The sequence below is a fragment of the Leopardus geoffroyi genome, chromosome B4, assembly GCF_018350155.1.
Source record: "Leopardus geoffroyi isolate Oge1 chromosome B4, O.geoffroyi_Oge1_pat1.0, whole genome shotgun sequence".
Taxonomy (NCBI): Eukaryota; Metazoa; Chordata; class Mammalia; order Carnivora; family Felidae; genus Leopardus; species Leopardus geoffroyi.
Genome location: NC_059341.1, coordinates 54,153,923 through 54,178,951, shown reverse-complemented (window position 1 = coordinate 54,178,951; position 25,029 = coordinate 54,153,923). Strand labels below are relative to the sequence as shown.

Below are 25,029 nucleotides of genomic sequence, written 5' to 3'. Positions count from 1 at the left end.
GATTGGGGTCGTAGTGTATATAGGAGACATTAGAAGCTCTGTTAAGTTCAAGCCAGCCATGACTTGAACCCAAATCTTAAGAGTCCACTTTAAAATAGGGCATTTTAAATGAAGTTCTGTTTTCAAAGGACATTTTAATACTTAAAATTTTGAAAATCAAAGGCAATTAAGCAAAGTAAGAAACCCAGAGGATGGCAGATAAAGCAAAGTGAGACAAAAAGACTATTATGACCATTAAAAAATACAGGACAGACAAGGTTGGGCAGATATGTAAATACTTAAGATTGACAAAGTGGTAGAGAAGTAGGAGTGTTATGAAAGAAATGAAAACAGCAATTCTAACCTTAGAGAGAAGAAAGGCGTGGAGAACTGTTGTCAGGCAGAAAGAGATTCTAAAATAATAAAATAAGCCACAAAGCACAATATACAACATTGAGGAAAGACACTGTATAACTGAACACAATGTGGCTTTTTACTACTGTGGAAACATTAGGTGGTAGAAAAGTGAAATCGTTTAAAGAAATTTTTCGAAGTTTCTTTCCAGAGGTGGCAAATGGCGAAATAGTAAAAATATTAAAGTATAAGCATATTAAGAGAAAAAAAAAAAAAAAAAAAAAAAGAAGAAGAAAGAAAGAAAGCCAAAACTCGATAACTGGTGACATTTAAAATACCGCCTCCCAAACAACGGGCCTGTAACTTGTAGAGGAGTCCAAGTTTGCAGAAACGTCTCCAAGGATGAACCGCGGGTACCGAGCATCAAACCTTCTCTTGTGGCCATCTGCAGGAACAAAGCGTCCATCTCACTGGGGTGAGAGCGGCGAGACCCTGGTGCAAGACAGACGCTCAGCAAAGGCTTCCCCCCAATCCAGATCGGACTTCTCCCCAGACCCCGCCGACCCGCCTCCCAGACCAGGTCTGCCACTGCAAGTCCAGCCCCCGACCCCTCAAGGCAGCCCTCCCAGTCCCGCATCCCTCGCTCAGTCCCGCAGGCCGCCGCCCCCAACAGGAGCTTCATTCATTGACCCGGGCAGAGGGGCGGGCGAGCGAGACGAGCTCGAGCAACGGGTGTGTGAGGCTCCAGGCGGGGATACCGGGGCGAGTGCTTACTCTGGGTGTCCGTTAAGGAGATCATGGCTGCAGCGGTGAGAGGAACGGCGACAGCACCTCCAAGAGCCCAGGGGACGAAGCAACACGGAAAAAAAAAAAAAAAAAAAAAATTAATTAATTAATTAATTATTAAAAAAAAAACCCGGCAGGCAGCCAAGGGTACAGCCCGAGCATCTACAGAACACTCGAGCCCCCCCACAAGAGCTTCAAGACTGCTTCCCATTGACGAAACCCTCTCAATAGCAACCAATCATCCATAGTCTTGTTCGGTGATACAAATGGTGTCCACACCCCTTCACCAATTAGAGAAGAGTGTTACTTGCAATTGGTTGAGGAGACCAAACCGGAGGGCGAATGCTCGCAGCTGGAGAAAAAGGGAAGCTTGGTAGGGGGAGGTTTTGTTTGGAGAGCGGCTGAAAGCCTACTGTTCCTGAGCTGAGCTCTTTGAGGTCGGAGACCTAAGAAGCAGGGGGTGGGGGTGGGGGTGCGGGTGGAGGGGCTGGAGGGTGGAAGGGGTGGAGGGTGGATGGGTGGGAGAGGATCTGGGGTAATTCGGCTTTGAAAGGGCTAATCTTTTCTTTCTCCTTACTGTGGGCGAGGGCGGTCTATCGCGGATCACTTCCTTTCACCAATATCCTGGCAAGAGAGAAAAGGGCGTTAATCCTCGCCCATCTCTAGTGGAACTCGGGCCCTTAGGGGCACCTTGGACTTTCTACTCCTTTTTATCTCCAACCTTTCCCATGCAGGAAGTTTGGTTTCCAAAGTCTGTTTATTGGCAACCACCATTTATCGTGAACGGCACAGGGGCCATGTAGGCATAGTGGAGGATTGCTGTCGTCTTTAAGAAGCAGTTGGTGGGGAGAGGAGGGGTGTGTTTTTGATTTAGCCTGTAGTACCTCAAGGGTATTTACTCCAACATAAATGACTGGCTGTGACCCCATACAACATTTACTGTGGCTGCTGTCAAAGTTCAAAAATAGCAGAAAACCAATGAATCATTGATGTAGCAATTAGTAAAGTTTGTTGAGCATCCACCAAAGAACAGCTGGGGAACCAGGAGCACTCAAGCCAAAACAGAATTAGGCGCAGGGCTATGTTGTTACAAAGCAGCTTGGGAAGTAAGAAGTCTAAGGATTTTTTTTTTTTTTTTTTTTTTACAGTGATAAGAATATTTACATTTTCTTAAGTGATAGGGAATTGGTTAGTTGTTACCTCATATCAACTTTGGGAAACAGTTTAAGTTGTGCTTATGATTTCCACGGGCGTAAACAAGTAATTATCCAGGTGAAGTTAGTCTTACAAAATAAGCTAAATTAAGCTTTGTATGACAAAACTGGTTTGTCTGCCAGGGAAGTTTCAAGGCTGGTCTCTGTTGATTTTTTATTTTAACAATTCCCCCCTTTTGATTATTTTCTCATGTACCCAGTCTGAAGAACCACATATTTGTTTTTGCCATTCGTTGAATAATCAGCCTGAGGGCCATGTAGTCACCGTCTTCATCATTTATGTGTTTATTGTTTATTTCCTCTGGTAATCTGATCCTGATGGATACCATTTGGCATATGAGTGGCTGCTGGCAGGCATTTAAGAACCCTTAGGAGTAGACAACATATTAAAGAAGTATATATGATGGCTTAAGGAGAACCATAGCCAAAGACTGAAAAATTCCCCAGAGCAGATTCCCAGGTGTCAAGATTTAACCAACTAAATAAATCAAATGATTTGCAATTTTTAAAAAGTTATTTACATAAGCATAACATGATGTGTTGACAGTCACATCCTCATGATGACTTAGGACTGGATGAACGTGAGGATGTTTTATTTTAGGAGGCAGTGTTGCCACGAACTTCCACCCCAATTAGGCCTCTTTATGATGTGGGCAGTCAAGTAATTTAATAAGAGAGATTTCTGTGGAAATGAAAGAGAAACAAAGGTTAATAGTTCAAGGAAATTATAAATTCACTGAGTTTGGAGGGCAGCCAGTTGAGAAAATTTATAAATATTGGGTTCAAAGCATCTTCAGATGGAGTGAGGGCAAGAGTGGCCGTTGACAGATTTTCCTGGTTTGCAGTTTGAATGTCTCTGGTATCTTGCTGCGTGACCACAGAGCAACAGACGCAACGACTAGCCTCACATGAGCTGTTTTGGTGGTTTCTCTGAAGTTTATATTCAGTTGTCCAGCTTTACCTTGCATGGCTTTGAGAAAAGGGCAACTTTATTTCCATAGTGATTCCAGGTGAGAAGAGTGGGAGGAAACTGGAAATGTTAGTGTGGAGAGTTCTAGTCAAGTATTGGAGGAAACTAGAAGAATTCAGGATCCAGTTCATTTTGTTCTTTCTTATTTTTATCAAAAATAACCACGGTAAGACTAGCTTGTTTGCAAATTAAGTCTAGTTTCAAAAATTTGGCCTGATTATTTACATAAGTTCAGCAAGAATAGTGATTGACCATATAGGCTCTTTTAAATCTGCTCTGCTGTAACTTTTCATAAGGAATCTTAGATTGAACTTTTCAAGTCTTTTTAGGTTAAGAAGCTAACATTAGGACGTTTCTAATTGTGTCCTAATACAAAGAGAAGAGTCAGTTGAGCTTATGTAAATACATGTATTGTCATGAAAAATAAAGATATTCAATATGAATTTCTGAATTCTGGAGGGATCAGGGAGGGAGAAAAATATACATGTTTCAACCTTTGTTTACAAAATTATATTTTACTGAAGTGCTGCTGTAAGCTATAGGTAGCTTAGAATAGAGAGGAGAAAACAGGACCCTTTAAATCTGGACAACAAAACATTAAAGAACCAGCAGTGTTTTATTTTTTTTTCAACATTTATTTATTTTTGGGACAGAGAGAGACAGAGCATGAACGGGGGAGGGGCAGTGAGAGAGGGAGACACAGAATCTGAAACAGGCTCCAGGCTCTGAGCCATCAGCCCAGAGCCTGACGCGGGGCTCGAACTCACGGACCGCGAGATCGTGACCTGGCTGAAGTCGGACGCTTAACCGACTGCGCCACGCAGGCGCCCCGAACCAGCAGTGTTTTAAATGAAGTTATAAAAAAATTATAATCATCGTAATCAGTTCAGTCTCTTATAATTCTTGTTTTGCTTCAGCTTAGGTCAGCAGCTTTACGTATCAGTTTGAAATTCTTACCCATTCAGTGTTATGATCTTAAAGTTATGAGAAACCTGTACTTGTCAGTCTTTTCCATGAATTTCCTTGTAAATGAAGCACTTTTATAGGAACACTTTTGTGAGAGATCAGAGTAAAACAATCACTGCCAGAGAGTGAAAAAAGATTAAAAAATAGCCATGGTTAAAGATCTGGTGAGAGTTCATACACATACATACACATACACACGTGCAGACATGCAATTGAGAAATAAAATTGGTTATTTTTATGGTATATGATATTTTAAGATAAAAGCTGGAATTATGACTATAACAGGAAATGTCAGGTATTTAGGAATTTCAAATAATTTTTGAATTAATTATTTAATATATCCTATATATAAATTATGATCTAGGGTAAAACATTATTTGACAGTGTTTCCCATGCAATTTAATATATCAAGTAAGTCTACATAAATTAACATTCCTCTTTTTACTTTATTTAGAAGTCGATTTGGGGAAGTTTGTTTAAAATGTCAAAAGATTTAAAACATTTGGTCAAATAGGATCATAGGTCACTCTGAAATAATACTTAGGTACCCATTCAACCAGAATAACAATTAAAAGATTCCAAAGGCAAATACAAAAATCTATATAGTTATAAAAAATTGAGCTCTTGTAATAGAGAAGACTCAGTTTTTCTAAGTAATCCAAGATGTGATGAAGAATTACACAAAATTATTTTCATAAGACCCAGATCTTTGTTTCATAAATAGATTACCTTAAAGGTAAGAAAAAGTTTTATTTATAATTTCTTAGGAAGAACTGATCAATACTCAAAACAAAACAAAACTTTGTCCTTTTAACAGAAAACCAAATTCTAATTTTGTACCAGTATACTTTTGATATTAGCACTTTTTTTTTAAACTTAAATAAATCCATTTCACTTGTAGCTAGACCATACGTAAAATTCTTTTCTCAAGATTTCCAGTTTTGCCCCATCTTTTTTTTTTTTTTTTCTTTTCCTCATTCTGGAACAATTATTTTACTTGAGGACGAAATCGCTTTATTTGTTTCCCTTACCAAACACCACGACCACCACTACTAACAAAAACCCATGTCCTTCATTTCTTTCCTTGTCCAAAAAACACATTCTATTTTCCTTTCCTACTTTTCATATAAAGTCATTATCTTTCTCCTGTATTATTTCTATTAGCTTTAAATTACATCTATTAATTAGGATTTTTAATGCTTATAATCTTGAATTCCTAGTAAAAACTAAGAAGTAAGCAATTGTGGACTGGCAAATTTATAAATACACAATTATAAAAACTTTTTAGAGATACATTTTTTGGTTTTTTTAGATACTTTTTTTATAGTATGTTTATTAGTGTGGCAAAGGACATAGTTATTAACAGACCCAAGTATCGTCTATCTGTAAAAATTGAAAAGGCCAAAAGTTGGGGTTCTGATGAATCCTCGGCTACTAAAGCTTGAGTGACTCTTTTGAGACTGTCTGAGCAAGCGAGGCTAGGGTAAAACAATGTTGGCAGGTGCTAATAGAAAGAATGTAGTGATTTCTCATAAGTGAAAGGATAGTTGCCATAGTTTGAATTTATTGGAAGAGTTTTCCTAGAAGATGAAGAACTAGGTTTAGGTTACCTTGTAGCAGATGATACAAATGGAAACAAATTAAACATAACTAAGAACCTTGCATAGTAGTGCAAGGGAGGTGCTTAATAAAAACCATTCACTATGAGGTAGATTTGAGGCAGTGTAGTAGTACTGAGGGACTGCCATGATGGGAACCGATTCAGAGAGCTGACTTAAATGTATTTAAATGGCAAACAGCCATTTAATCAGCAAAAACACTGATTTGCTCAGGTCAGTTTTAGTTGTAACTCAGATGTGATAAAAAGTACATTGAATCACATAGCTTAAATACACAATTAAATACACAATTAAATACACAATTATAAAACTTTTTAGAGATACGTTTTTAACTTTTTTTAGTTCTTACTAGCATCAGGGAAAAATTATTAGTTGAGGTTGTATGTCTTTAGTAATTCTCTTATATCTGCTGATTCCTCATTTTAACAAAAAGAGCAATACCCAAGCTCCAAACTCCCAGTAGGCAAAAAATATCATTGGTTACATTTATCATTTATTACAATTATAGGTGTGGTTACCTTTTACTTATAGCAAGTGAGTGTTTTGTTTTTTCCTCATTTCTGGTAGTGATGTATAGTTTTATTTCAGTAGGAGTTTAAATAAAGTTAGTTTCCTTAAATAAAATATTAGCAATACTACAATACAGAAAAAAAAAAAAAGAAAGCCCAAAGTAGATAAATTTATGTTTAACGTTTAATGATTCAGTATATTTATTATCTCATTGGGAAATAATTTAGATAGTCAATGAATATTCATTATTTAATTTAACTTGGTCTGTACTTTTCTGTATGGGAAATAGGTTCAAGAATTCCTACACTTACATTAATGGATTATAAAGGCTTAGGGCAGAAAGCTGCCCACAGGGCTAAAGCGCCCAAGGTTAGCTAGCTAGAACAGTAACCAGTTATCCTTAAAGCTGCATGCTCCATCAATCTTAAACTTTAAAGATAACTGCTAATTAGTTGTATTGCTTACAGGATACTACTTTCCATCTGGTGACGCCAATATATTATTGTGCTTTGATCACAACTTCAAAAGCCACTTGCCCCCCCAGACTCTTTGCTTCCACAAATTAATGACTACTATCTGATTGTTTCTTTCTGCACATTCACCATGTCTGTAGTCTTGAGAGGTCAATAAATATGGAGATGATAGAAGACAGAAATCTCTGTTTGGGGCTGTTGTATCCTTCTAGATATTAGCCTCTCTCGTTTTCATTTCTGCATTTGCTTTCTTACCAGACCAGAGAGAACTTAGGATTCCTGATAGGCGACATTTCTGTTATTTACATTTATTTAAATTATTTGTTTTTAACAGTTAAGCTTGAATTAAACATTAAACACCTAACCATCAGGGGCGCCTGGGTGGCTCAGTCGGTTGAGTATCCGACTTCGGCTCAGGTCGTGATCTCATGGTTCATGAGTTCGAGCCCCTCGTCGGGCTCTGTGCTGACAGCGCAGAGCCTGGAGCCTGCTTCAGAGTCTGTGTCCCCCTCTCTCTCTGCCCCACCCCTGCTTGTGCTCTGTCTCTCTCTGTATTTCAAAAATGACTAAACATTAAAAAAGAAAAAAAAAAAAAAAAACAAACACCTAACCATCATCCTAAGTTATTTTTCTTGTTGGCAAATTTTGAAGACATGCTTGCTTTTATTAAGCCAACAAACTTAAACTAGGTTTTACTTATCAAAAGTTGTATCAGGTCAGGTGAACTTGAAAACATTTGGGTTAGTTTTTATATTTCTGAGGGTTTCAAGAGTACTTCATTTATAAGGACTTATTTTTTCTTTAAGCCAATTAAATAGCTCCTTACACATTAGTTATGGCAATACCATCTGGAGTTAGAAAACTATCACACATCTATAACATGTATAGATAGACAAACATATAGACAGAGGCAAACAGATCTTATAACTTTTGTTTAAAAAAAATTAGGCATGAGCTGATAGCCATAATAATGCAAAACTCATTAGTTTATAAAAGAATAGTTGGATCCACATTGTGTTTCTGGCAGATGGGCTAAGTTGAGGCTACCTGCTCAGATAGCAAAGCAAAGTTTGTTTGTTTACAAGCTGCAAGGATCTTTTAGAAGCTTCTGCTTATCAAAGAATGCATTCCATTGTCTCTGAGAGGTTTGAAATACTCTCTTGTCAAAGGCACTGCTTAAGATACACTTCAAGTTAAAGTTGCCCTACAGTGACCACTACAATTCTATAAGTTCACCCATTTTCCAAAAAGGCACAAAATCCTGATCCATAGACCAACCAGGTAGAACACGTCTTTGCCTTTAGATTCCCTAAGAGTTCGTTTGAGGGGCTCTGTTTTCTAAAAGCTGTTCTCAAACACAGGGAACCATGTGTTTCCCCGCCCTCTTCCCTTTGGAATAGAGTAAGATGATTTAGGTAAATAAGCTTCAACAAACAAAATGCAGGTATGCAAATTAAAGTCAGCTCAAAATGGAGAGAACAGAGCTCAGGTATGAGAGAGACTTTACCTTCAAACTCTAGAGTAAATGAGAAAGCACTGAACTCAGTAGACTCTGGGTTCCATCACCATAGGGGCCTCAGTTGAGGAAGGGGAGGTAAGGGGTATTTTCTTTGGATCCCATTTTGACACCACAAACTGTCAAAAGTTTAGAAATAACAGAGGTAAAACTAATGAATCATTGAAGTAGTAATTAGTAAAAGTTTATTGTGCACACACCAAAAAGACAGTTTGCAAACCAGGAGCTTTCAAACCAAAACATGGAAGGAAGCTCAGAGGTATATTGTTAGAAAGTGGTTTATATAGTGAGAAATTCCTGCCCTCAAGCGTCTTCTACTTGTTCATCTGTATGTACTACTAAATTTTAGTCGTTCACAGGTATTTGAAGTTCCTTAATTACGCACCATATGTTTCCCCCACTTCTGACCTTTTCATGTTTTCATCTGAAATCTAATCCCTCCATAGAATAGGAGTTCCTCTTTTAAGATTGAATTGTAACTCTTTAAAGCAAGTATTGAATGAAACGTTGAATGATTAATTTGAGTATTTATGTGGATGGATTTTGCCTAATCTGGGACATTTGAATCTGTTATTTATAAGATAGGTTTTGCCATCTCAATTTTACAGACAAGGAAAGAGGTGAAGAGGAACAGATTAAGTTTAAGATCATACAATAATTTCTTGCTAAAATTCAGTACAGTTGAGTTAATAAAAAAAAGCCTCAAAGCTTTGGTCTTTTTTGCTAATCATTTTGTATGTGGTGTTTAAGTATCATTGGTGTTATGCTTGTTTATGTGATTTTGGACACTTCTCTGAAATCTGGAGAATTCTCAGTAAATCTCAGTAAAAATTAGTGTGGGAATAACCATGTAGTCATTTTAAAAGTCACTATAATATATGGTTTACTTTCTAACATTTTTTTCTGCTTAATAGTGACAAATTATCATTGGTTAGGTTTAAAAAAATATTTTAAACTACGGTTTAAAAATCTTGCTATGATTTTTCTTTCATTTTTATAAAGAAGTTTGAATCTCCAATTCAATTTTAGAATGGCATCCATTTCAAGTTATTGGAAATGATTACATTGTATAGTATATTCTGTTTTATTTCTAATTGCCTGCTCTTTGAAAAAAATTTTTTTTTTCTCTGTACTTTCAACTTTGCTGTGAACCTTAAACTGCTCTAAGAGGAAAGTCTTAATAAAAATAAAGAAAGATAAATTATAAAGATATTTGTTTTGGTGTGCCTGGGTGGCTCAGAGTTAAATGTCCGATTATTGATTTCAGCTTAGGTTATGATCTCATGGTTTGTGAGTTCCAGCCCTGCATCAGACTCTGTGCTAGTAGTGTGGGGCCTGCTTGGGATTCTTTCCTTCCCCTTCTTTCTCTTTCTCTGCCTCTCCTGCACTCTCTCTCTCTCTCAAAATAAATAAATACACTTAAAAAATGTGAAATATATACTTGTTTTAAAAATTCTGAGTTTTGTTTTGTGAGTTTTTTTTTTATTGTGGTAAAACATATATACCAAAATGTACCATTTTAACTAATTTTAAGTATATAGTACAATGGCAGCAATTCACATTATTGTGTAACCATCACTAGTATCCATCTCCAGAACTTTTTCATCATTCCAAACTGAATTTCTGTACCTATTATACAGTAATGCTCCCTTATTCCCTTTCCTCCAGTTGCTGGTAACACTACTCATATTCTGTCCATATGAAGTTGACTACTCTAGGTACCTCATATAAGTGGACTCATGCAATATCTGTCCTTTTGTTTCTGGCTTATTTCCCTTAGCATAATGTCTCTGAGCTTCATCCATTTTGTGATAGGTATCTTTTTAAGGCTGAATAACATTGCGTTGTATGTATATACCACCTTTTGTTTATCAATTTGTCTGTCAGGTACATTTGGGTTGTTTTATCTTGTGGCAGTATGACGCTCCTATAAACATTGCAGTACAAATGTTTTTGAGCCTCTGCTTTCAGTTCTTTTGGATATATACCTAGAAGTAGAATTGCTGAATCACATGGTATTTCTGTGTTTAAATTTTCAAGAACTGTCATATTATTTTCCATACTCACTGTTTCATTTTTTATTCCCCCAAGCAATGCATAAGAGTTCCAAGGAATGATATGTTTTTTTGATAGAATTCTAGGAACCTAAGAAATCATAAAGTAGAAAACATAAGTCACTCCTAGTCTCACTACTCAGATTAATATCATAATATAAAGATAAATTATTTTTCCACAAACATTTTAGTTTGCAAAGAGTTTTTATTATGTTTTTTTATTTGTTGTTGACATATAATTAACATATAATGATATTATTTCCAGGATTGCAACATGATAACTATAGTCACTCCGTATCACCATATGTTGTTATAATATTATTTATATTCCGTATGCTGTACTTTTCATCTCCAGGACTTATTTTACAGCTGGAAATTTGTACCTCTTAATCCCCCTCCACCCATTTCACCATTTCCTCCACCTCTCCACCTTCCTCCCCTCTGCCAACCACCGGTTTGTTCTCTGTATTTCTTTTCATTTTTTTTACATTTCACCTATAAGTGAAATCATATGGTATTTGTCTTTCTCCGACTTATTTCACTTAGCATAATACCCTTTATATATATCAGTGTTATTGCAAATGGCAAGAGCTCATTCTTTTTTATGATTAATATTCCATTGTACATGTATATCACATCTTATCCATTCATCTGTCATTGGACACGGGTTGCTTTCCTATCTTGGCTATTGTAAATAATGCTGCAGTGAACACAGCGGGGCATATATCTTTTTGAATCAACAATTTCATTCTCTTCATACCCAGAAGTAGAATTGCTGGATTATATGGTATTTCTTTTTTTAATTTTCCGAGGAATCTCCATACTGTTTTTCATAGTGGCTGTACCATTTTACATTCTCACCAAGAGTGCACAAAGGGTCTTTTTCTCCATATCTTTGCCAACACTTGTAATTTCTTGTGTTTTTGATACTAGCTATTTGGACTGATGTGAGGTGATACTCCATTGTTGTTTTGATTTGCATATCTTTTGATGATTTGTGATGTTATGCATCTTTTCATATGTCTGTTTGCCATTCTGTCTTCTTTGGGAAAATGTCTATTCAGGTGTTCTGCCCATGTTGTAATTGGAGTGTTTGTCTGTTTTTTGGTGTTGAGTTATATAAGCTTTTTATGTATTTTGGATACTAATCCCTTATCAAATTTATCATTTGCACATTTCTTCTATCATCCACTAGGTTGTCATTTTGTTTTATTGATGGTTTCCACTGCTGTGCAAAAGCATTTTATTTTGATGTAATTAGCATTTGTAATTTACATTTGCATTTTTTTCCTTACCTAAGAAGATATATCCTTAATTAGGTTGTTAAGGGCAATGTCCAAGAGATCACTGCCTATGTTTTCTTTGAGGATTTTTGTGGTATCAGGGCTCACACTTCATTCTTAATCCATTTTGAGTTTGTTTTAGTATTTGGTGTAAGAAAGTGGTGCAGTTTCATTCTTCCTCATGTATCTGCCCAGTTTTCCTAACCATTTATTGAAAAGACTATCTTTTCTCTATTGTATATAGTTGCTTCATTTCTCGTAAATTAACCGAATAGATGTGGATTTATTTCTGGGCTCTCTATTGTGTTCCATTGATCAGTGTGTCTGTTTTGGGGCCAGTACCATACTGTTTTGGTTACTGAAGTTTTAGAATATATCTTGAAATCTGAGATTGTAATAACTCCAGTTTTGTTTCTTCTTTGTCAAGATTGCCATTTGAAGTCTTCTGTGGCTCCATACAAATTTTAGGATTATTTGCCCTAGTTTTATGAAAAATGCCATTAGAATTTTGATAGGGATTTCACTAAATCTGTAGATTGCTGTGAACATTATGAACATTTTAACAATGTCACTTCTTTTAGTCTGTGGGCGGAGAATATTCCCATTTATTTGTGTTTTCTTCAATTTCTTTTAGCAGTGTCCTGTAGTTTACAGGTCTTTCACTTTTTTTGGTTAGGTTTATTCCTAGGTATTTTATTCTTTTTGGTACAGTTGTAAGTGGAATTGTTTTTATAATTTTTCTTCTACTTCATTATTAGTGTATATAATTGCAACATATGCCTATATATTAATTTTGTATCCTGCAACTTTATTGTTATAATAGTTTTTCAGTAGAGTCTTTAGAGTTTTCTATATATAGTACAGAAATCTACAAATAGTGACAGTTCTACTTCTTCACCAATATGGATGGTTTTTATTTTTTTGTCTGATTGTTGCAGCTAGGACTCCCAACTGTGTTGAATAAGTGGTGAGAGTGAACATTCTTGTCTTTTCCTAATCTTAGAATAAAAGCTTTCAGTTTTTCATCATGTGTATGATGTTAGCTGTGGGTTTTTCATGTATGGCTTTTATTATGTTGAGGTATGTTCCCTCTAAACCTAATTTGTTGAGAATTTTTATCCTGAATGGAAATTGTATTTTATCAAATGCTTTTTCTCCATCTATTAAGTTGAGCATATGATTTTATTTTTCCTCTTGGTGATGTGATGTATCGTATTGATTGATTTGCAAATAATTGAACCACCCTTGCCTCTCTGGAGTAAATCCCACTAGATCTTGGTGAATGATTTTTTGTTTTTTAGTGTATTGTTAAATTTGGTGTGCTAATATTTTATTGTGGGTTTTTGCATCTATGTTTATCAGAGATATTGACCTGTGGTTCTCTTTGTAGTGCCTTTATCTGGTTTTGGTATCAGGATAATGCTGGCTTCATGGAATGAATTTGGAAGTTTTCCGTCCTTTTCTATTTTTTGAAATAGTTTGAGAAGAATAGGTATTAACTCTTCTTTAAATATTTGTAAGAAGTCATCTGTGAAGTCATCTGGTGCTAAACTTTTGTTTGCTGGGAGTTTTTTGATTACCTGATTCAATTTCATTGCTGGTTACCATTCTGTTCAAATTTTCTGTTTTTTCCTGATTCAGTTTTGGGATGTTATTGGTCTGTTTCTATTTCTTCCTGATACAGTTTTGGAAGTTGTATGTTTCTAAGAATTTATCCATTTCTTCTAGGCTATCAAATTTGTTGGCATATAATTTTTCATAATAGTGAATGATTGTTTTGATATATTGTTGAATGTGCTTTGCTAATATTGAGAATTTTTCATCTGCATTTATCAGGGATATTGGCCTGTAGTTGTGTGTGTGTGTGTGTGTGTGTGTGTGTGTGTGTGTGTGTGTGTGTTTCTGTGGTATCTGTCTGGATTTGGTATGAGGGTAATGCCAGCCTTATAGGATGTATTGGGAAGCTTTCCTTCCCCTTCTATTTTTTGGAATAGTTGAGGAGAATAGGTATTAACTCTTTTTTAAATGCCTGATAGAATTTGCCTGTGAATCCATCTGGTCTTGGATTTTTCTTTGTTCATAGTTTTTTGATATCCTAGTTGAACTGCCTTACCTGTAATTGGTCTGTTTCTATTTCTTCCTGATTCAGTTTTGGAAGGTTGTGTTTCTAGGAATTTTTTCATCTAGATTGTCCTATTTGTTGGCATATGTTTTCACAGTAGTCTCATAATCTTTTGTATATCTGTGGTATCAGTTATTTACCTTTCATTTCTGAATTTATTTGGTTCTCTCTCTTTTATTCTTGATGAGTTTGACTAAAGGTTTATCAAGTGTTTTTTTATGTTTTCAAAGAACCAGCTCATGGAAACCACATTTTACTGAATTTCTTTTCTTTTTTCCTTTCTTTTCCTTTTCCCCTTTCCCTTTCCCTTCTCTTCTTTCTGTCTCTATTTCATTTATTCTTCTTCTTCTGGTGCTTTTATTTCCTTCCTTGTACTAACTTTGGGCTTTGTTCTTTTTCTAGTTGCTTTAGGTATAAGGTTGGAGTGAGATTTTTCTTTTTTCTTGAGGTAGGCTTGTAGTGCTATAAATTTCCCTCTTTGAACTGCTTTCACTGTGTTCCAAAGATTTTGGACCATTGTGTTTTTATTTTCAGTTGTCTCCATGTCTGTGTGTTTTTTTTTTTTTTTAATTTCCTCTTTGCTTTTTTTGTTGACCTGCTGGTGGCTTAGTATCATGTTATTTAAGCTCCATGTGTTTGTGTCTCCCCCCACCCCCTTTTTTCTTATAATTGATCTCTGGTTTCATACCATTGTGGTCAGAAAAGATTATTTATAATATTTCAATCTTTTTAAGTTTTTTGAGGCTTTTTTTGTAGCCTAACATGTGATTTATCCTGAAGAATATCCTATGTGCACTTGAAAAGAATATGTATTGTGCTGTTTTTTGATGTAATATTCTGTATGTATGTTAGCTCCATCTAGTCTAATGTGTTACTCAAAGATATTGTTCCCTCATTGATTTTCTGTTTTGATCTGTGTGTTGATGTAAGTGGGGTGTTAAAGTCTCCTATTATTGCATTACCATCAATTTCTCTCTTTATGTCTCTTAATATTTGCTTCATGTATTTAGATGTTCCAATGTTGGTTGCATAGTGAATTATAGTTGCTATATACTCTTGTTGGATTGATCTCTTTATTGTAATGTAATTCCTTTCTTTGTTATAATAGTCTTTGTTTTGAAGTCTATTTTGTCTGATATGTTGCTATCTCCACTTGTCTCCATTTGCATGGAATATTTTGTTTCATTTCTAAATTTTTAGTCTGTATGTTTTTTTAGGTCTGAAGTGAGTCTCTTGTAGGCAGCATATAGATGGGTCTTGTTTTGTGTTTTGTTTTGTTTTTTCCTTTCAGCTCCTAGGTTTTGATTGCAGCATATTTAGACTGTTCACATTTAAGGTAATTATGAGTAGATATATACTTATTGCTACGTTGTTACTTGTTTTCTGGTTGTTGTTGTCCTTTGTTCCTTATTCTCTTGCTCTCTTTTTTGTAACTGATGACTTTCTTTTTTCTTTTTTTCTTTGTGATGACTTTCTTTAGTGTTATGCTTGGGTTTCTTTCTCTTTATTATTTATATATCTCATAGAGGTTATTGGCTTGTGGTTGCCATGAGGTTCATATATAACATGTGTATACCAATGTAAATTAAGCTGATGGCTACTCAAGTTTGAACTTTTTTTTTAATGTTTGCTTATTTTTGAGAGAGAGAGGCAGACAGAGTGCAAGTGGGGAAGGGCAGAGAGAGAGGGAGACAGAATCTGAAGCAGGCTCCAGGCTCCAAGCTGTCAGCACAGAGTCCCACGTGGGGTTCCAGCTCACAAACTGTAAGATCATGACCTGAGCCAAAGTCGGACACTTAACAGCCTGAGCCACCCAGGCACCCCGAGTTTGAACACATTCTAAGAGAATTTCAATTTTACTATCCTCCTCAACGTTTATGTATATAGTAGAAGTTTTTACATCTCTTTATTTTGTGAGTTCCCATAATTTATTTTAGGTACGGTGGATTTTACTTCTCTTTATTTTTTAACCATACTAGCTATATAAGTGATTTCTCTACTACCTTACTGTTACGTTTGATTTTACTAATGGAATATTTTTCCTTTCATAATTGTTTAAATTTTTAATTATGGCCTTTTCTTTTCCACTTAAAGAATTCCACTTAACTTTTTTTTTTTTTTTTTTTTTTTTTTTTTGGTAAGGCCAGTGTAGTGGTGATGAACTCCTTTACTTTTTATTTGTCAGGGAACTCTTTATTCCTTCTTCAATTCTGAATGATAACCTTGCTGTGTAGAGTATTCTTGGTTCCAGGTTTTTCTTTTCACCACTTTGAATATATCATGCCATTCTCTTCTGGCTTGCAAAGTTTCTGCTGAAAAATCAGCTGATAGCCTCATGGGGTTTTCCTTGAATATAACTTTTTGTTTCTCTCTTGCTCCTTTTTAAAACTCTCTAATTTTTGCCATTTCCATTATGTGTTTTTGTGTGGACCTCCTTGGGTTCATTTTTTTAAGGGCTGCCTGTACTTACTGAACCTTGGATGTCTGTTTTGTTCCCCATATTAGAGAACTATTTTAGCTATTATTTCTTCATATGAGTTTTCTGCCCCTTCCTCTCTTTCTTCTGTTTCTTGCACCCCTCTAATGCAAATGTTACTATGCTTAATGTTGTTACAGAGGACCCTGATTATATCCTCTTTTTTAAATGTTTATTTATTTTTGAGAGAGAGAGAGAAAGGGAGGGAAGGAGGAAAAGAAACAGAGAATCCCAAGCAGGCCCCGTGCTGTTAGTGCAGAGCCTGACATGGGGTTCAAACCATGAACCGTGAGATCATGACCTAAGCCAAAATTGGGAGACAGACACTTAATCAACTGAGCTACCCAGGCACCCCTATTCTCTTCTGGGTGGCTCAGTCAGTGAAGCATCCTTCCAACTTCGGCTCAGGTCACAATCTCACAGTTCATGGTTTCAAGCCCTGCATCAGGCTCTGTGCTGACAGCTCAGAGCCTGGAGCCTGCTTTGGATTCTGTGTCTCCCTCTCTCTCTGCCCTTTCCCTGCCTGCACACATTCTCTCTCTCTCTCTCTCTCTCTCAAAAATACATTAAAAAAATAAATAAAACATTCAGGTTGGGTGTTCTCCATTACCCTGTCTTCCAGATTGCTGGACTGTTTTTCTGCTTCCTGTGATCTATTGTATTTTATTTCAGTTACCATATTCTTTGGCTCTCATTGGTTCTCTTTTATATTTTCCATCTGTTTGCTGAAGTTCTCACTGAGCTTATCTATTCTACTTTCTAGTCCGGTGAGCATTTTTATGACCATTACTTTGAGTTCTTCATCAAGTAGATTTGCCATATCCATTTCATTTAGTCCTTTATCTGAGATTTTGTTTTCTTCTAAATGGAGCATATGGTCTGTCCCCTCATTTTTTTTTTTTTTTTGGACTTTTTTGTGTTTGTTTCTGTGAATTAGGCTGATCAGCTACATCTCCTAAACTTGAAAGAATAGTCCTATGTATATGTGTGGTTGTCCCCTGTGCAGACTGTGTGTGCCTGGTGGCTTTCATTGACTTGGAGCTTTGCCTGGCATGGGCCAGGAATGCTGGGGTCCTCTGTGCTGGTGCTGCCTTGGTGGGATGGCCAGAGCTGAGGTGGCCATTGGCCTGGGCAGTCCTCTCTGTACAGATGGTACCCTGGCACAAGAGCTGAAACTGATGTGGGTGCAAGCCAGGGTGTCCTAGGGTGTTCAGCATAGGGGACACCTACATGGGGTGGCTGGAGCTGAAGTGGGCATGACCCAGGGTGTGCTGGGATGCTCCGCACATGTTGTGTCCTGTGGGGCCGTGAGGCGGGACGGGGCAGGGAGTCTCCCAGGGCACTCCCAAATCGGTGGTTCCTGGGCAAGGTGGCTGTAACCAAGGTGGGTGCAAGGCAGAGATTCCTGTGGTGCTCTGTGGCTAGAGCCACAGAGTGGCTAGAGCAGAAGAGAGCAAGAGCCAGGAGGTCCTGGAGTGCTGTGCACTGTGGTGTCCTAGCACATATCATCTGGAGTCAACATGGTACAGGTCTGCGTGGTTCCCAGGTGCTTTGTGCCTGTGTCACTTTGGCAGGTTGGCTGTAGTTGTAGTGAGCGCTGACCAGGGTGATGCAGTGTGCATTGCGTTGGGGCTGCCTTGGTAGGATGGCTTGGGATGGTGTAGACTAGGGACCAGTGCTCACTGAGGCAGTAGGCTAGCTAGGGTGCCTGGATTGTGCTCCCATCCATTATAGCAAGGTGAAAGAGAACACAGGATCTGGCACTCACCAGGCCCTCCAATCAGAGATTTCCAGCAGCTCCCTTGCCATTTGGTGGAGTTCTAGGGTTGGATCCTTTATATTTCAGTTCTGTTAAACTGTGGCTTTTTTTCTGTGTCCTAGGGGGTTCAGGGCTAGTATGACCAGGGCTCGCAGAGGCAGCAGGCCAGCTATGGCTTCTGGAACCCACTCCCGTCTGTGCTGTCAGGGTGGACTGGGAACGTTAACCATGGCACTTGCCAGTGCCTCAGATCTGGAGAGAGTTCTAGGAGCTGCCCCACCATTTGGTAGTGGCCTAAGGCTGGTTCCTTTATATTCTAATTTCCATACCAAACTGTGGCTTTTTTTCTGTGTCCCAGGGCAGATGAACCTGTTCCCGGCCTAGTATCCCTTCCCACTGTAGTTTTGCAGCATAGGGGCTGGGAGTTTTCTTTGTTACAGTGTGTGTCTCTTGCTGTTTTTCATGTGCTCTATCTTTTGTTGTGCAGAAGCTGTTCAGTCTGCTCGCAGTTCTTCAGAAGGAATTGCTCTGTTAATAGGTGTAGATTTGTTGTGTCTGGGTAGGAGATGAGTTCAGGGTCTTCTATGTTGCCATCTTGGATCAGAAGTTCTCTGTCAGGGTTTGATCAGAGAAGCAGAGGCACTATGCATGATACAAGGGATTTACTGGAGGGATTTAACCTTATGTGATTGTGTGAAGTGGTCAAGCTCTTCCCTGGTGTTTGTCACCTGTGTGTCCGGCACTGAAGTCCACTCCAGCGGTCAGGAAGAGAAGGTGATGTACAGTGGGGGTGCAAAGGCAAATTGCAACCTGTGAATCGTGAATCGTGTTTCTTAGCAGAACCTGTATTAGTCTCAGTGCCTCACAGTCTCCAGTGTGGATGATTCAGGAGTGGGTGTACATGCACATGGACTGGCATACTGCTTGGCTGAGGGTTCAGAGAAGCTGAAGGAGAACCAACAGCATCTGGGGGAGCTGCAGACTCTGCTCTTTCCCCGAGGATATCTAGCAGCAGCCAGAGTTGTGGGCTTGGTGGTGCCCTGTGCCAGTGAGGTCATCAGTCCTGGTCTTAACTAACCTTTCCACATATGGAAAACAAGGGCACTCTTTCACTTCTACCTTCCATATATCTGGCTGCCCAAGGAAACAACTGTCCCTTGTACAACCAAAGATAAACTCTTCCTCTCCCCCCGAAAAGGGCACAGGTTCTTGTTAGTCATCTTTGGATGATGCTCATTCCTCTTGCTAAATCACATCCTTCTTGGTAATCCTCTAACTTAATTCCTGAGATGTGAAGTCAGCTACTATTAACACATTTTATTTAGATGTTAGGAAAATAGGAAAAGGGACCTAAATACATACATACATACATACATACCACCAACGACAAGAAAATAAGAAACACTTATAGTTATTACAGTCCTGTTTCTCACTTGATCATGTGGTCATTAGATGTTATTTTATAACTGTCTTCTTCAGTTTCCCATTCCTTATTCTTTTGCTCTCAGCAAGTATCTTAATTAGTCACACATCCTTGCCTGGTGTGTGGACTTGCCTTAGCAGTGTGCTTGTATTTGGGTTTTGTAGTTTTGTTTTGTTTTTATTTTTGAGAGAGAATGCATGTGAGCTTAGGTGAGGGGCAGAGAGGGAGACAGAGGATCCAAAGCAGGTTCTGCATTATCAGTGCAAAGCCCAATGTGGGGCTCGAACTCATGAACCATGAGATCATGACCAGAGCAAAACTTGGATGCTTAACCAACTGAGCCACCAAGGCACCCCAGGTCTTGCAGTTTTGCATTAACTTTATTTTTTTATTTATGTTTTAATGTTTATTTATGTTTGAGAGAGAGAGAGAGAGAGAGAGAAACAGAAACAGACAGACAATGTGAGCAGAGAGGGGCAGAGAGACAGGGAGACAGATTCCAAAGCAGGCTCCAGGCTCTAGGCTCTGAGCTGTCAGCACAGAGCCCAATGCGGGGCTTGAACTCATGAACCGTGAGATCAAGCCCTGAGCTGAAGTCAGATGCTTAATTGACTGAACCATCCAGGTGCCCCTGCATTAACTTTCTAATCACAGGACATGGGAATATCAAAAGGTACTCTAAAGGTTCCCCTACATTTCAGTCATACTCCTCCTTAATTTTCAGTAGTGTTGTAGCAATCCAATTTCCCTTGAATAGTTAGAATCACTCACCCAAGCCAGTACAGTAAACCCTTCTTTGCCTGCTGATTTACCGGCAACCAGGAGCTCAAGGTGGTCAAGAGGCAGTCCACTGCCATTTAAATGGAACCATTGCTTTTTTCCCCTGGTAGAAGCATTTCTTCCTTGCTTTAGACCTCTAATTTTTTTTTTTTAATGTTTATTTATTTTTTTGAGAGACAGAGTGTGAGCAGGGCAGGGGCAGAGAGAGAAGGAGACACAGAATCTGAAACAGGCTCTAGGCTCTGAGCTGTCAGCACAGAGTCTGATGTGGGGCTTGAACCCACCAACCATGAGTTCATGACCTGAGCCAAAGTCGGACGCTTAACTGACTGAGCCTCCCAGGCGCCCCAGACCTCTAAACCAGCAAAGTTCAAAATTTCAGGGATGGGAAGCAAGCATTTCACTGGTGGATCACTAGGAGGCAATTGTAAGAGGAGCCACTCTCATTTCCACCCTGATCCCTAGACCCAAGAATCCTATCTATGGGACAAACGGTATTGTATTCACTGTTTTGGTAGGTAAGGGCAGTTATACTGGCATCTACTTGACCTTTCCTATCATAATAGTCCTTAGTCATAGGTCAGGGGACCAATATATGGATTTGGTTAGTTGCTGAATATGTCTGTTCTGATAATATGATCTGGAACTGGGGAAATAACAGTAGAGTAGGTTAGAGGACCTCCTGGGCCCACTCTGTAATGAACCTGAGCAAAACTGCATCGATCATGTGACTTTTATAAAGTCCAGTCCCTGTTTTGACTGGTGGATCACCATGGCATTTTAGTCTTCCAGAAACTGTCATTTCAGAGTTAATGTCCAGTAATTTCTGAGAAGTTATTTTCCTTTCCCCAGTACGTAATTACTCTGATAAGTTCCTCTGGAGAATACTAGTGTGAAGACTTACTAACATAAAATTTAATTATGTAATAGAATTCTTCCTCAAAGGGTCCCAACCTCCACTTTATTCAAGGGACTCTCTGTCTATAAATTGGGTCATTTCTGGGAACTGGTTGAAGGACTCTGACTCTGTAGTGATTCAGGTCAAACTTCCATTTACCAGAATCAGAGCTTTGAATTCTGCATATTCAGGTTGAGTAATCTGTTTCAAGGACATCATGACCAACTAGCCAATGCCAGAGTTCTCTGTGGACTATTGTGATTACTGCTTCTGTTCTCTTGCCTCTTATAGCAACACATGTAACTTTTCTTTGGTTATGAATTGAATTGCTACCATTTAGCTCCCATACCTTGGAATCCATCATTCTTGTTGATTCTGTTGACCTAGTTCAAAGGCAATACTTTCCTTACTGTCATTCCTAGCTTAAAGAGAACAGCCACTATGAGTTCTTCAGGGATGCTGGGGCTCCCCTTATTAATGTATTTTTCACAACCTTAGTGAAGGGAGTGTCCTCTGGATTTTCCTGGTGGACACAGCAAGAGAGTAGATAGTAATCTACCTGATAATCCACTCTAGCATTCCCATCTCCCTAAGCCTCTGGACTCCCTTTTTAGACTATACCTAGGAAGTTCTAGCACTTCAGTGTCATTGGAATCTACACCTGTGTCATTCCAACCCAACTTTCTGACATTCATCATTGGAGCCAGGTTTATGGCAAACAGCTAAGTAAATTATTAGAGCCACTCCTGGCCACTGTATTTAATGCACTAAGCCAGAATTTTTGTATCAGTAAATTTAGCTTTTTTACCTATTTTGTTCTGTTCACTCTGATTTAGTATCCTTAGAATCTATTCCCACATATATTCCCTACTTTTCTGGTGATACAGGCATACCTCAGAGATCTTATAGGTTTGTTTCTAACCACTACAATAAAGCCAATATCATAAAGCAAGGCAAATGAATTGTTTGGTTTCCCAGTGCATATAAAAATTATATTTATACTGTGATCTATTAAGTTTGCAATAGAATGTCTCGAACAACAATGTTCATATCTTAATTAAGAATACTTTATTGCTGAAGTGCCTGGGTGGTTCTGTCAGTTGAGCATCCAATTTTTGGTTTTAGCTCAGGTCATGATCTCACAGTTCATGGGTTTGAGGCCTGCTTCAGGCTCTACTGTCAGCGTGGGGGCCTGCTTGGGATTTCTCTCTCCCTGCTCCTCCCCAACTCACACTCTCTCCCCCTCTTTATCTCTCAAAATAAGTAAATAAACTTAAAAAAAAAGAATACTTTATTGCTGAAAAATGAGCTTTCAGTGAGCTTTCAGTGAGTGTAGTATTTTTGCTGGTCAGGCGTCTTCCCTCGATGTTCATGGCTGCTGACTGATCAGGGTGGTGGTTGCTGAAAGTTGGGATGGCTGTGGCAATTTCTTAAAACAAGACAGCAATCAAGTGTGCCACATTGGTAGGCTTTTCCTTTTTTTCATGTATGATTTCTCTGTACATGTGGTAGCATTTTACCTATAGTAGAACTTCTTTCAAAATTGGAGCCAGTCCTCTCAAAACCTGCTGCTGCTCCTTTATTAACTAGTAAGTTTATGTAATACTCTAAATCCTTTGTTGTTCTTCCAACAATTTTTACAGCATCTTCGAGAACCACTTTATTCGCTCACCCCTAAGATGACTCCTGTTATTTTTATCATGAGAGTGCAGCAGTTCACTCCCGTCTTCAGGCTCTACTTCTAATTCTAGTTCTTTGGCTGTTTCTACTGTATCTGCAGTGACTTTGTCCAATGAAATCTTGAACCCTCGAAGTCATCCATGAGGGTTGGAATCAACTTCTTCTGAATTCCTGTTAATATTGATATGTTGACTTCTTCCCATGAATAATGAATTTTCTGAATGGCATCTAGCATGGCAGATCCTTTCCAGAAGGTTTTCAATTGACTTTGCCCAGATCCATCAGAGCAATCCCTATCTGTGGCAGCTATAGCCTTATGAAATGTATTTTGTAAATAATAAGACTTGAAAGTCAAAAATGACTTATTGACCCATGGGTTGCAGATGGATGTTGTGTTATCAGGCATGAAAACAAGATGAATCTCTTGGACATCTCCATCAGAGATGGAGCTCCATCAGAGCTCTTGGGTGACCAGATGCACTATCAATGGAAAAAAATCTTTCTTTGTTTTATTCCCCCTGAGCACTAGGTCTCAACAGTGGGCTTAAAGTACTTAGTAAACATGTTATAAACAAATGTGCTGTCATTCAGGCTTACTGAACATAGACAGAGTATATTTAGCATAATTCTTGCCCCTATGAGTTTTGGAATGGTAAATGAGCATTGGCTCTGTTAGCTCCTAACAGAAAATCAGACTATTCTTTGAAGCTTTGAAGCCAGGCATTGATTTTTCCTCTCTAGCTATTAAAGTCCTATTGATCTCTGTTTTACAATATGAATAAATAAACTTTAAAAAAAGTTAATGAAAAACAGTTGTTCTTGTAGACATTGAAAATTAACAGAGAAAAGTGTAGGGATTCTTTAAATCTTAATCATTAATCTACTCAACCTACATAAAACCATGTACAAAAATATTAGATGAAAATTAAAACTTTATTTACCCAAACAAGCAGCCAGTTCTTAGTTTATTGACCCCAGTCTAGTGAGTATAGGTAATTGCAAGCAATTGCAGTAAAGGTTTTGTGATAAAGGTGTTAATAGGGAATTAAGTCAGTGCAAAGATCTGGTCTAGGGGCTGTCCAGAGAAGGCTGTCTGAGGAAGTGGCATTTGAGCTAAAAGCTGAAGGATAAGTAGGCAAAGAAAGGATAGCAGAGTAAGGAAGAGTGTTCATTCAGCGGAGCAGTATTTCTGAGAGCCCAAAAGTAAGAACATGTGTGTAGGGAATATCAGTAATCTGGAAGAATTTCAGTGTGGCAGGCAGTGAGGGGCAAGGCACGTGGAAAGAGTCTTGAAAGATACTATAAAATCTTCCTTAGATTAGTGGGAAACCATGGAAGGGTTTTATACCGGTAAGAGACTTGCCAGAATTGTGGTTTAGAAGACGGAGGAATTATAGAAATAATTAGGAGGTAGATTCAGAAGGACTTGGTATTCATTGGATGGGGGTAGGAGAAGGGATAGTCTAGAATGACGCCCAAATTCTAGGCTGGGACAAATGGTGAAGTTGTTCACTGAAGTAGGGTACATTTGGAGAAAGAATTTACGTGGGAATGGAGAGAGAGGGGAGAGAAATTGAGGATGGGGGGGCTAGTGAATGGGATATTCTTTGGAAAGAACTGCTGTGAAGGGAAAAAGAGAGGGTGCCCTAAATTAGGTATCCAGGGTTTTTCAAAGATGAGAGAGGCTTGCCCATGTTTAAATGTGATGACAAGTTAAATACAGCAGAGAGAGTATTTGAGATGGTAAAATCCCTGATAAAGTCTGAATCTGAGTATAGTTTTTAATTTGTCTGCTCTCTGTCTCAGGTTATTTTAAGGAACAAACTACAGAGGTCAGCAATTTTAACAATGTAGAATAGCTATATAGCTGCAGACAGTTTCAGTAATAAGAGAAAGGGATATACTTTCAGAACTTCAGTCAAGGAGTGCCTGGGTGGCCTAGTCAGTTGAGCATCCAACTCTTGATTTCTGCTCAGGTCATGATCTCATTGAGTGCTCCCAGTGTAGAGCCTGCTTGGAATTCTCTGTCTCTCTGCCCCTACTCTGCTCATGTCATCTCTCTCTCTCTCAAATAAAATAAATATTAAAAAAAAAACTTCAGTCAATAAACTATTCATCAGTTTCTACTCAGCATAAATTAATCTGGTACAGTGAGTGTGGAAGAACG

General features: G+C 38.2%; 1 protein-coding gene and 1 long non-coding RNA gene across 7 annotated transcripts in view; one reads left to right on the top strand and one right to left on the bottom strand.

The window, feature by feature from the left end:
• Positions 1 to 453: 453 nt before the first annotated feature.
• Positions 454 to 1,217, bottom strand: LOC123591556. The gene is made up of 2 exons (XR_006709406.1): positions 1,108 to 1,217; positions 454 to 825 (listed from the first exon to the last, which is right to left on the bottom strand). It is a non-coding gene; the product is annotated as an uncharacterized LOC123591556 (long non-coding RNA).
• A 153-nt stretch (positions 1,218 to 1,370) lies between these two features.
• Positions 1,371 to 25,029, top strand: part of LOC123591555 (ATP-dependent DNA helicase Q1-like) — a 54,280-nt gene continuing 30,621 nt past the window's right edge. For 2 of the 6 annotated variants that reach the window (XM_045466023.1, XM_045466022.1), the window contains exon 1: positions 1,371 to 1,492. In XM_045466023.1, coding sequence (XP_045321979.1) covers positions 1,386 to 1,492 — 107 coding nt within the window. In that variant the 5' untranslated portion in view covers positions 1,371 to 1,385. Of the gene's footprint in view, positions 1,557 to 25,029 lie in introns of all 6 variants that reach the window. The other 4 variants (XM_045466021.1, XM_045466024.1, XR_006709405.1 and 1 more) reach the window with 2 other exon arrangements.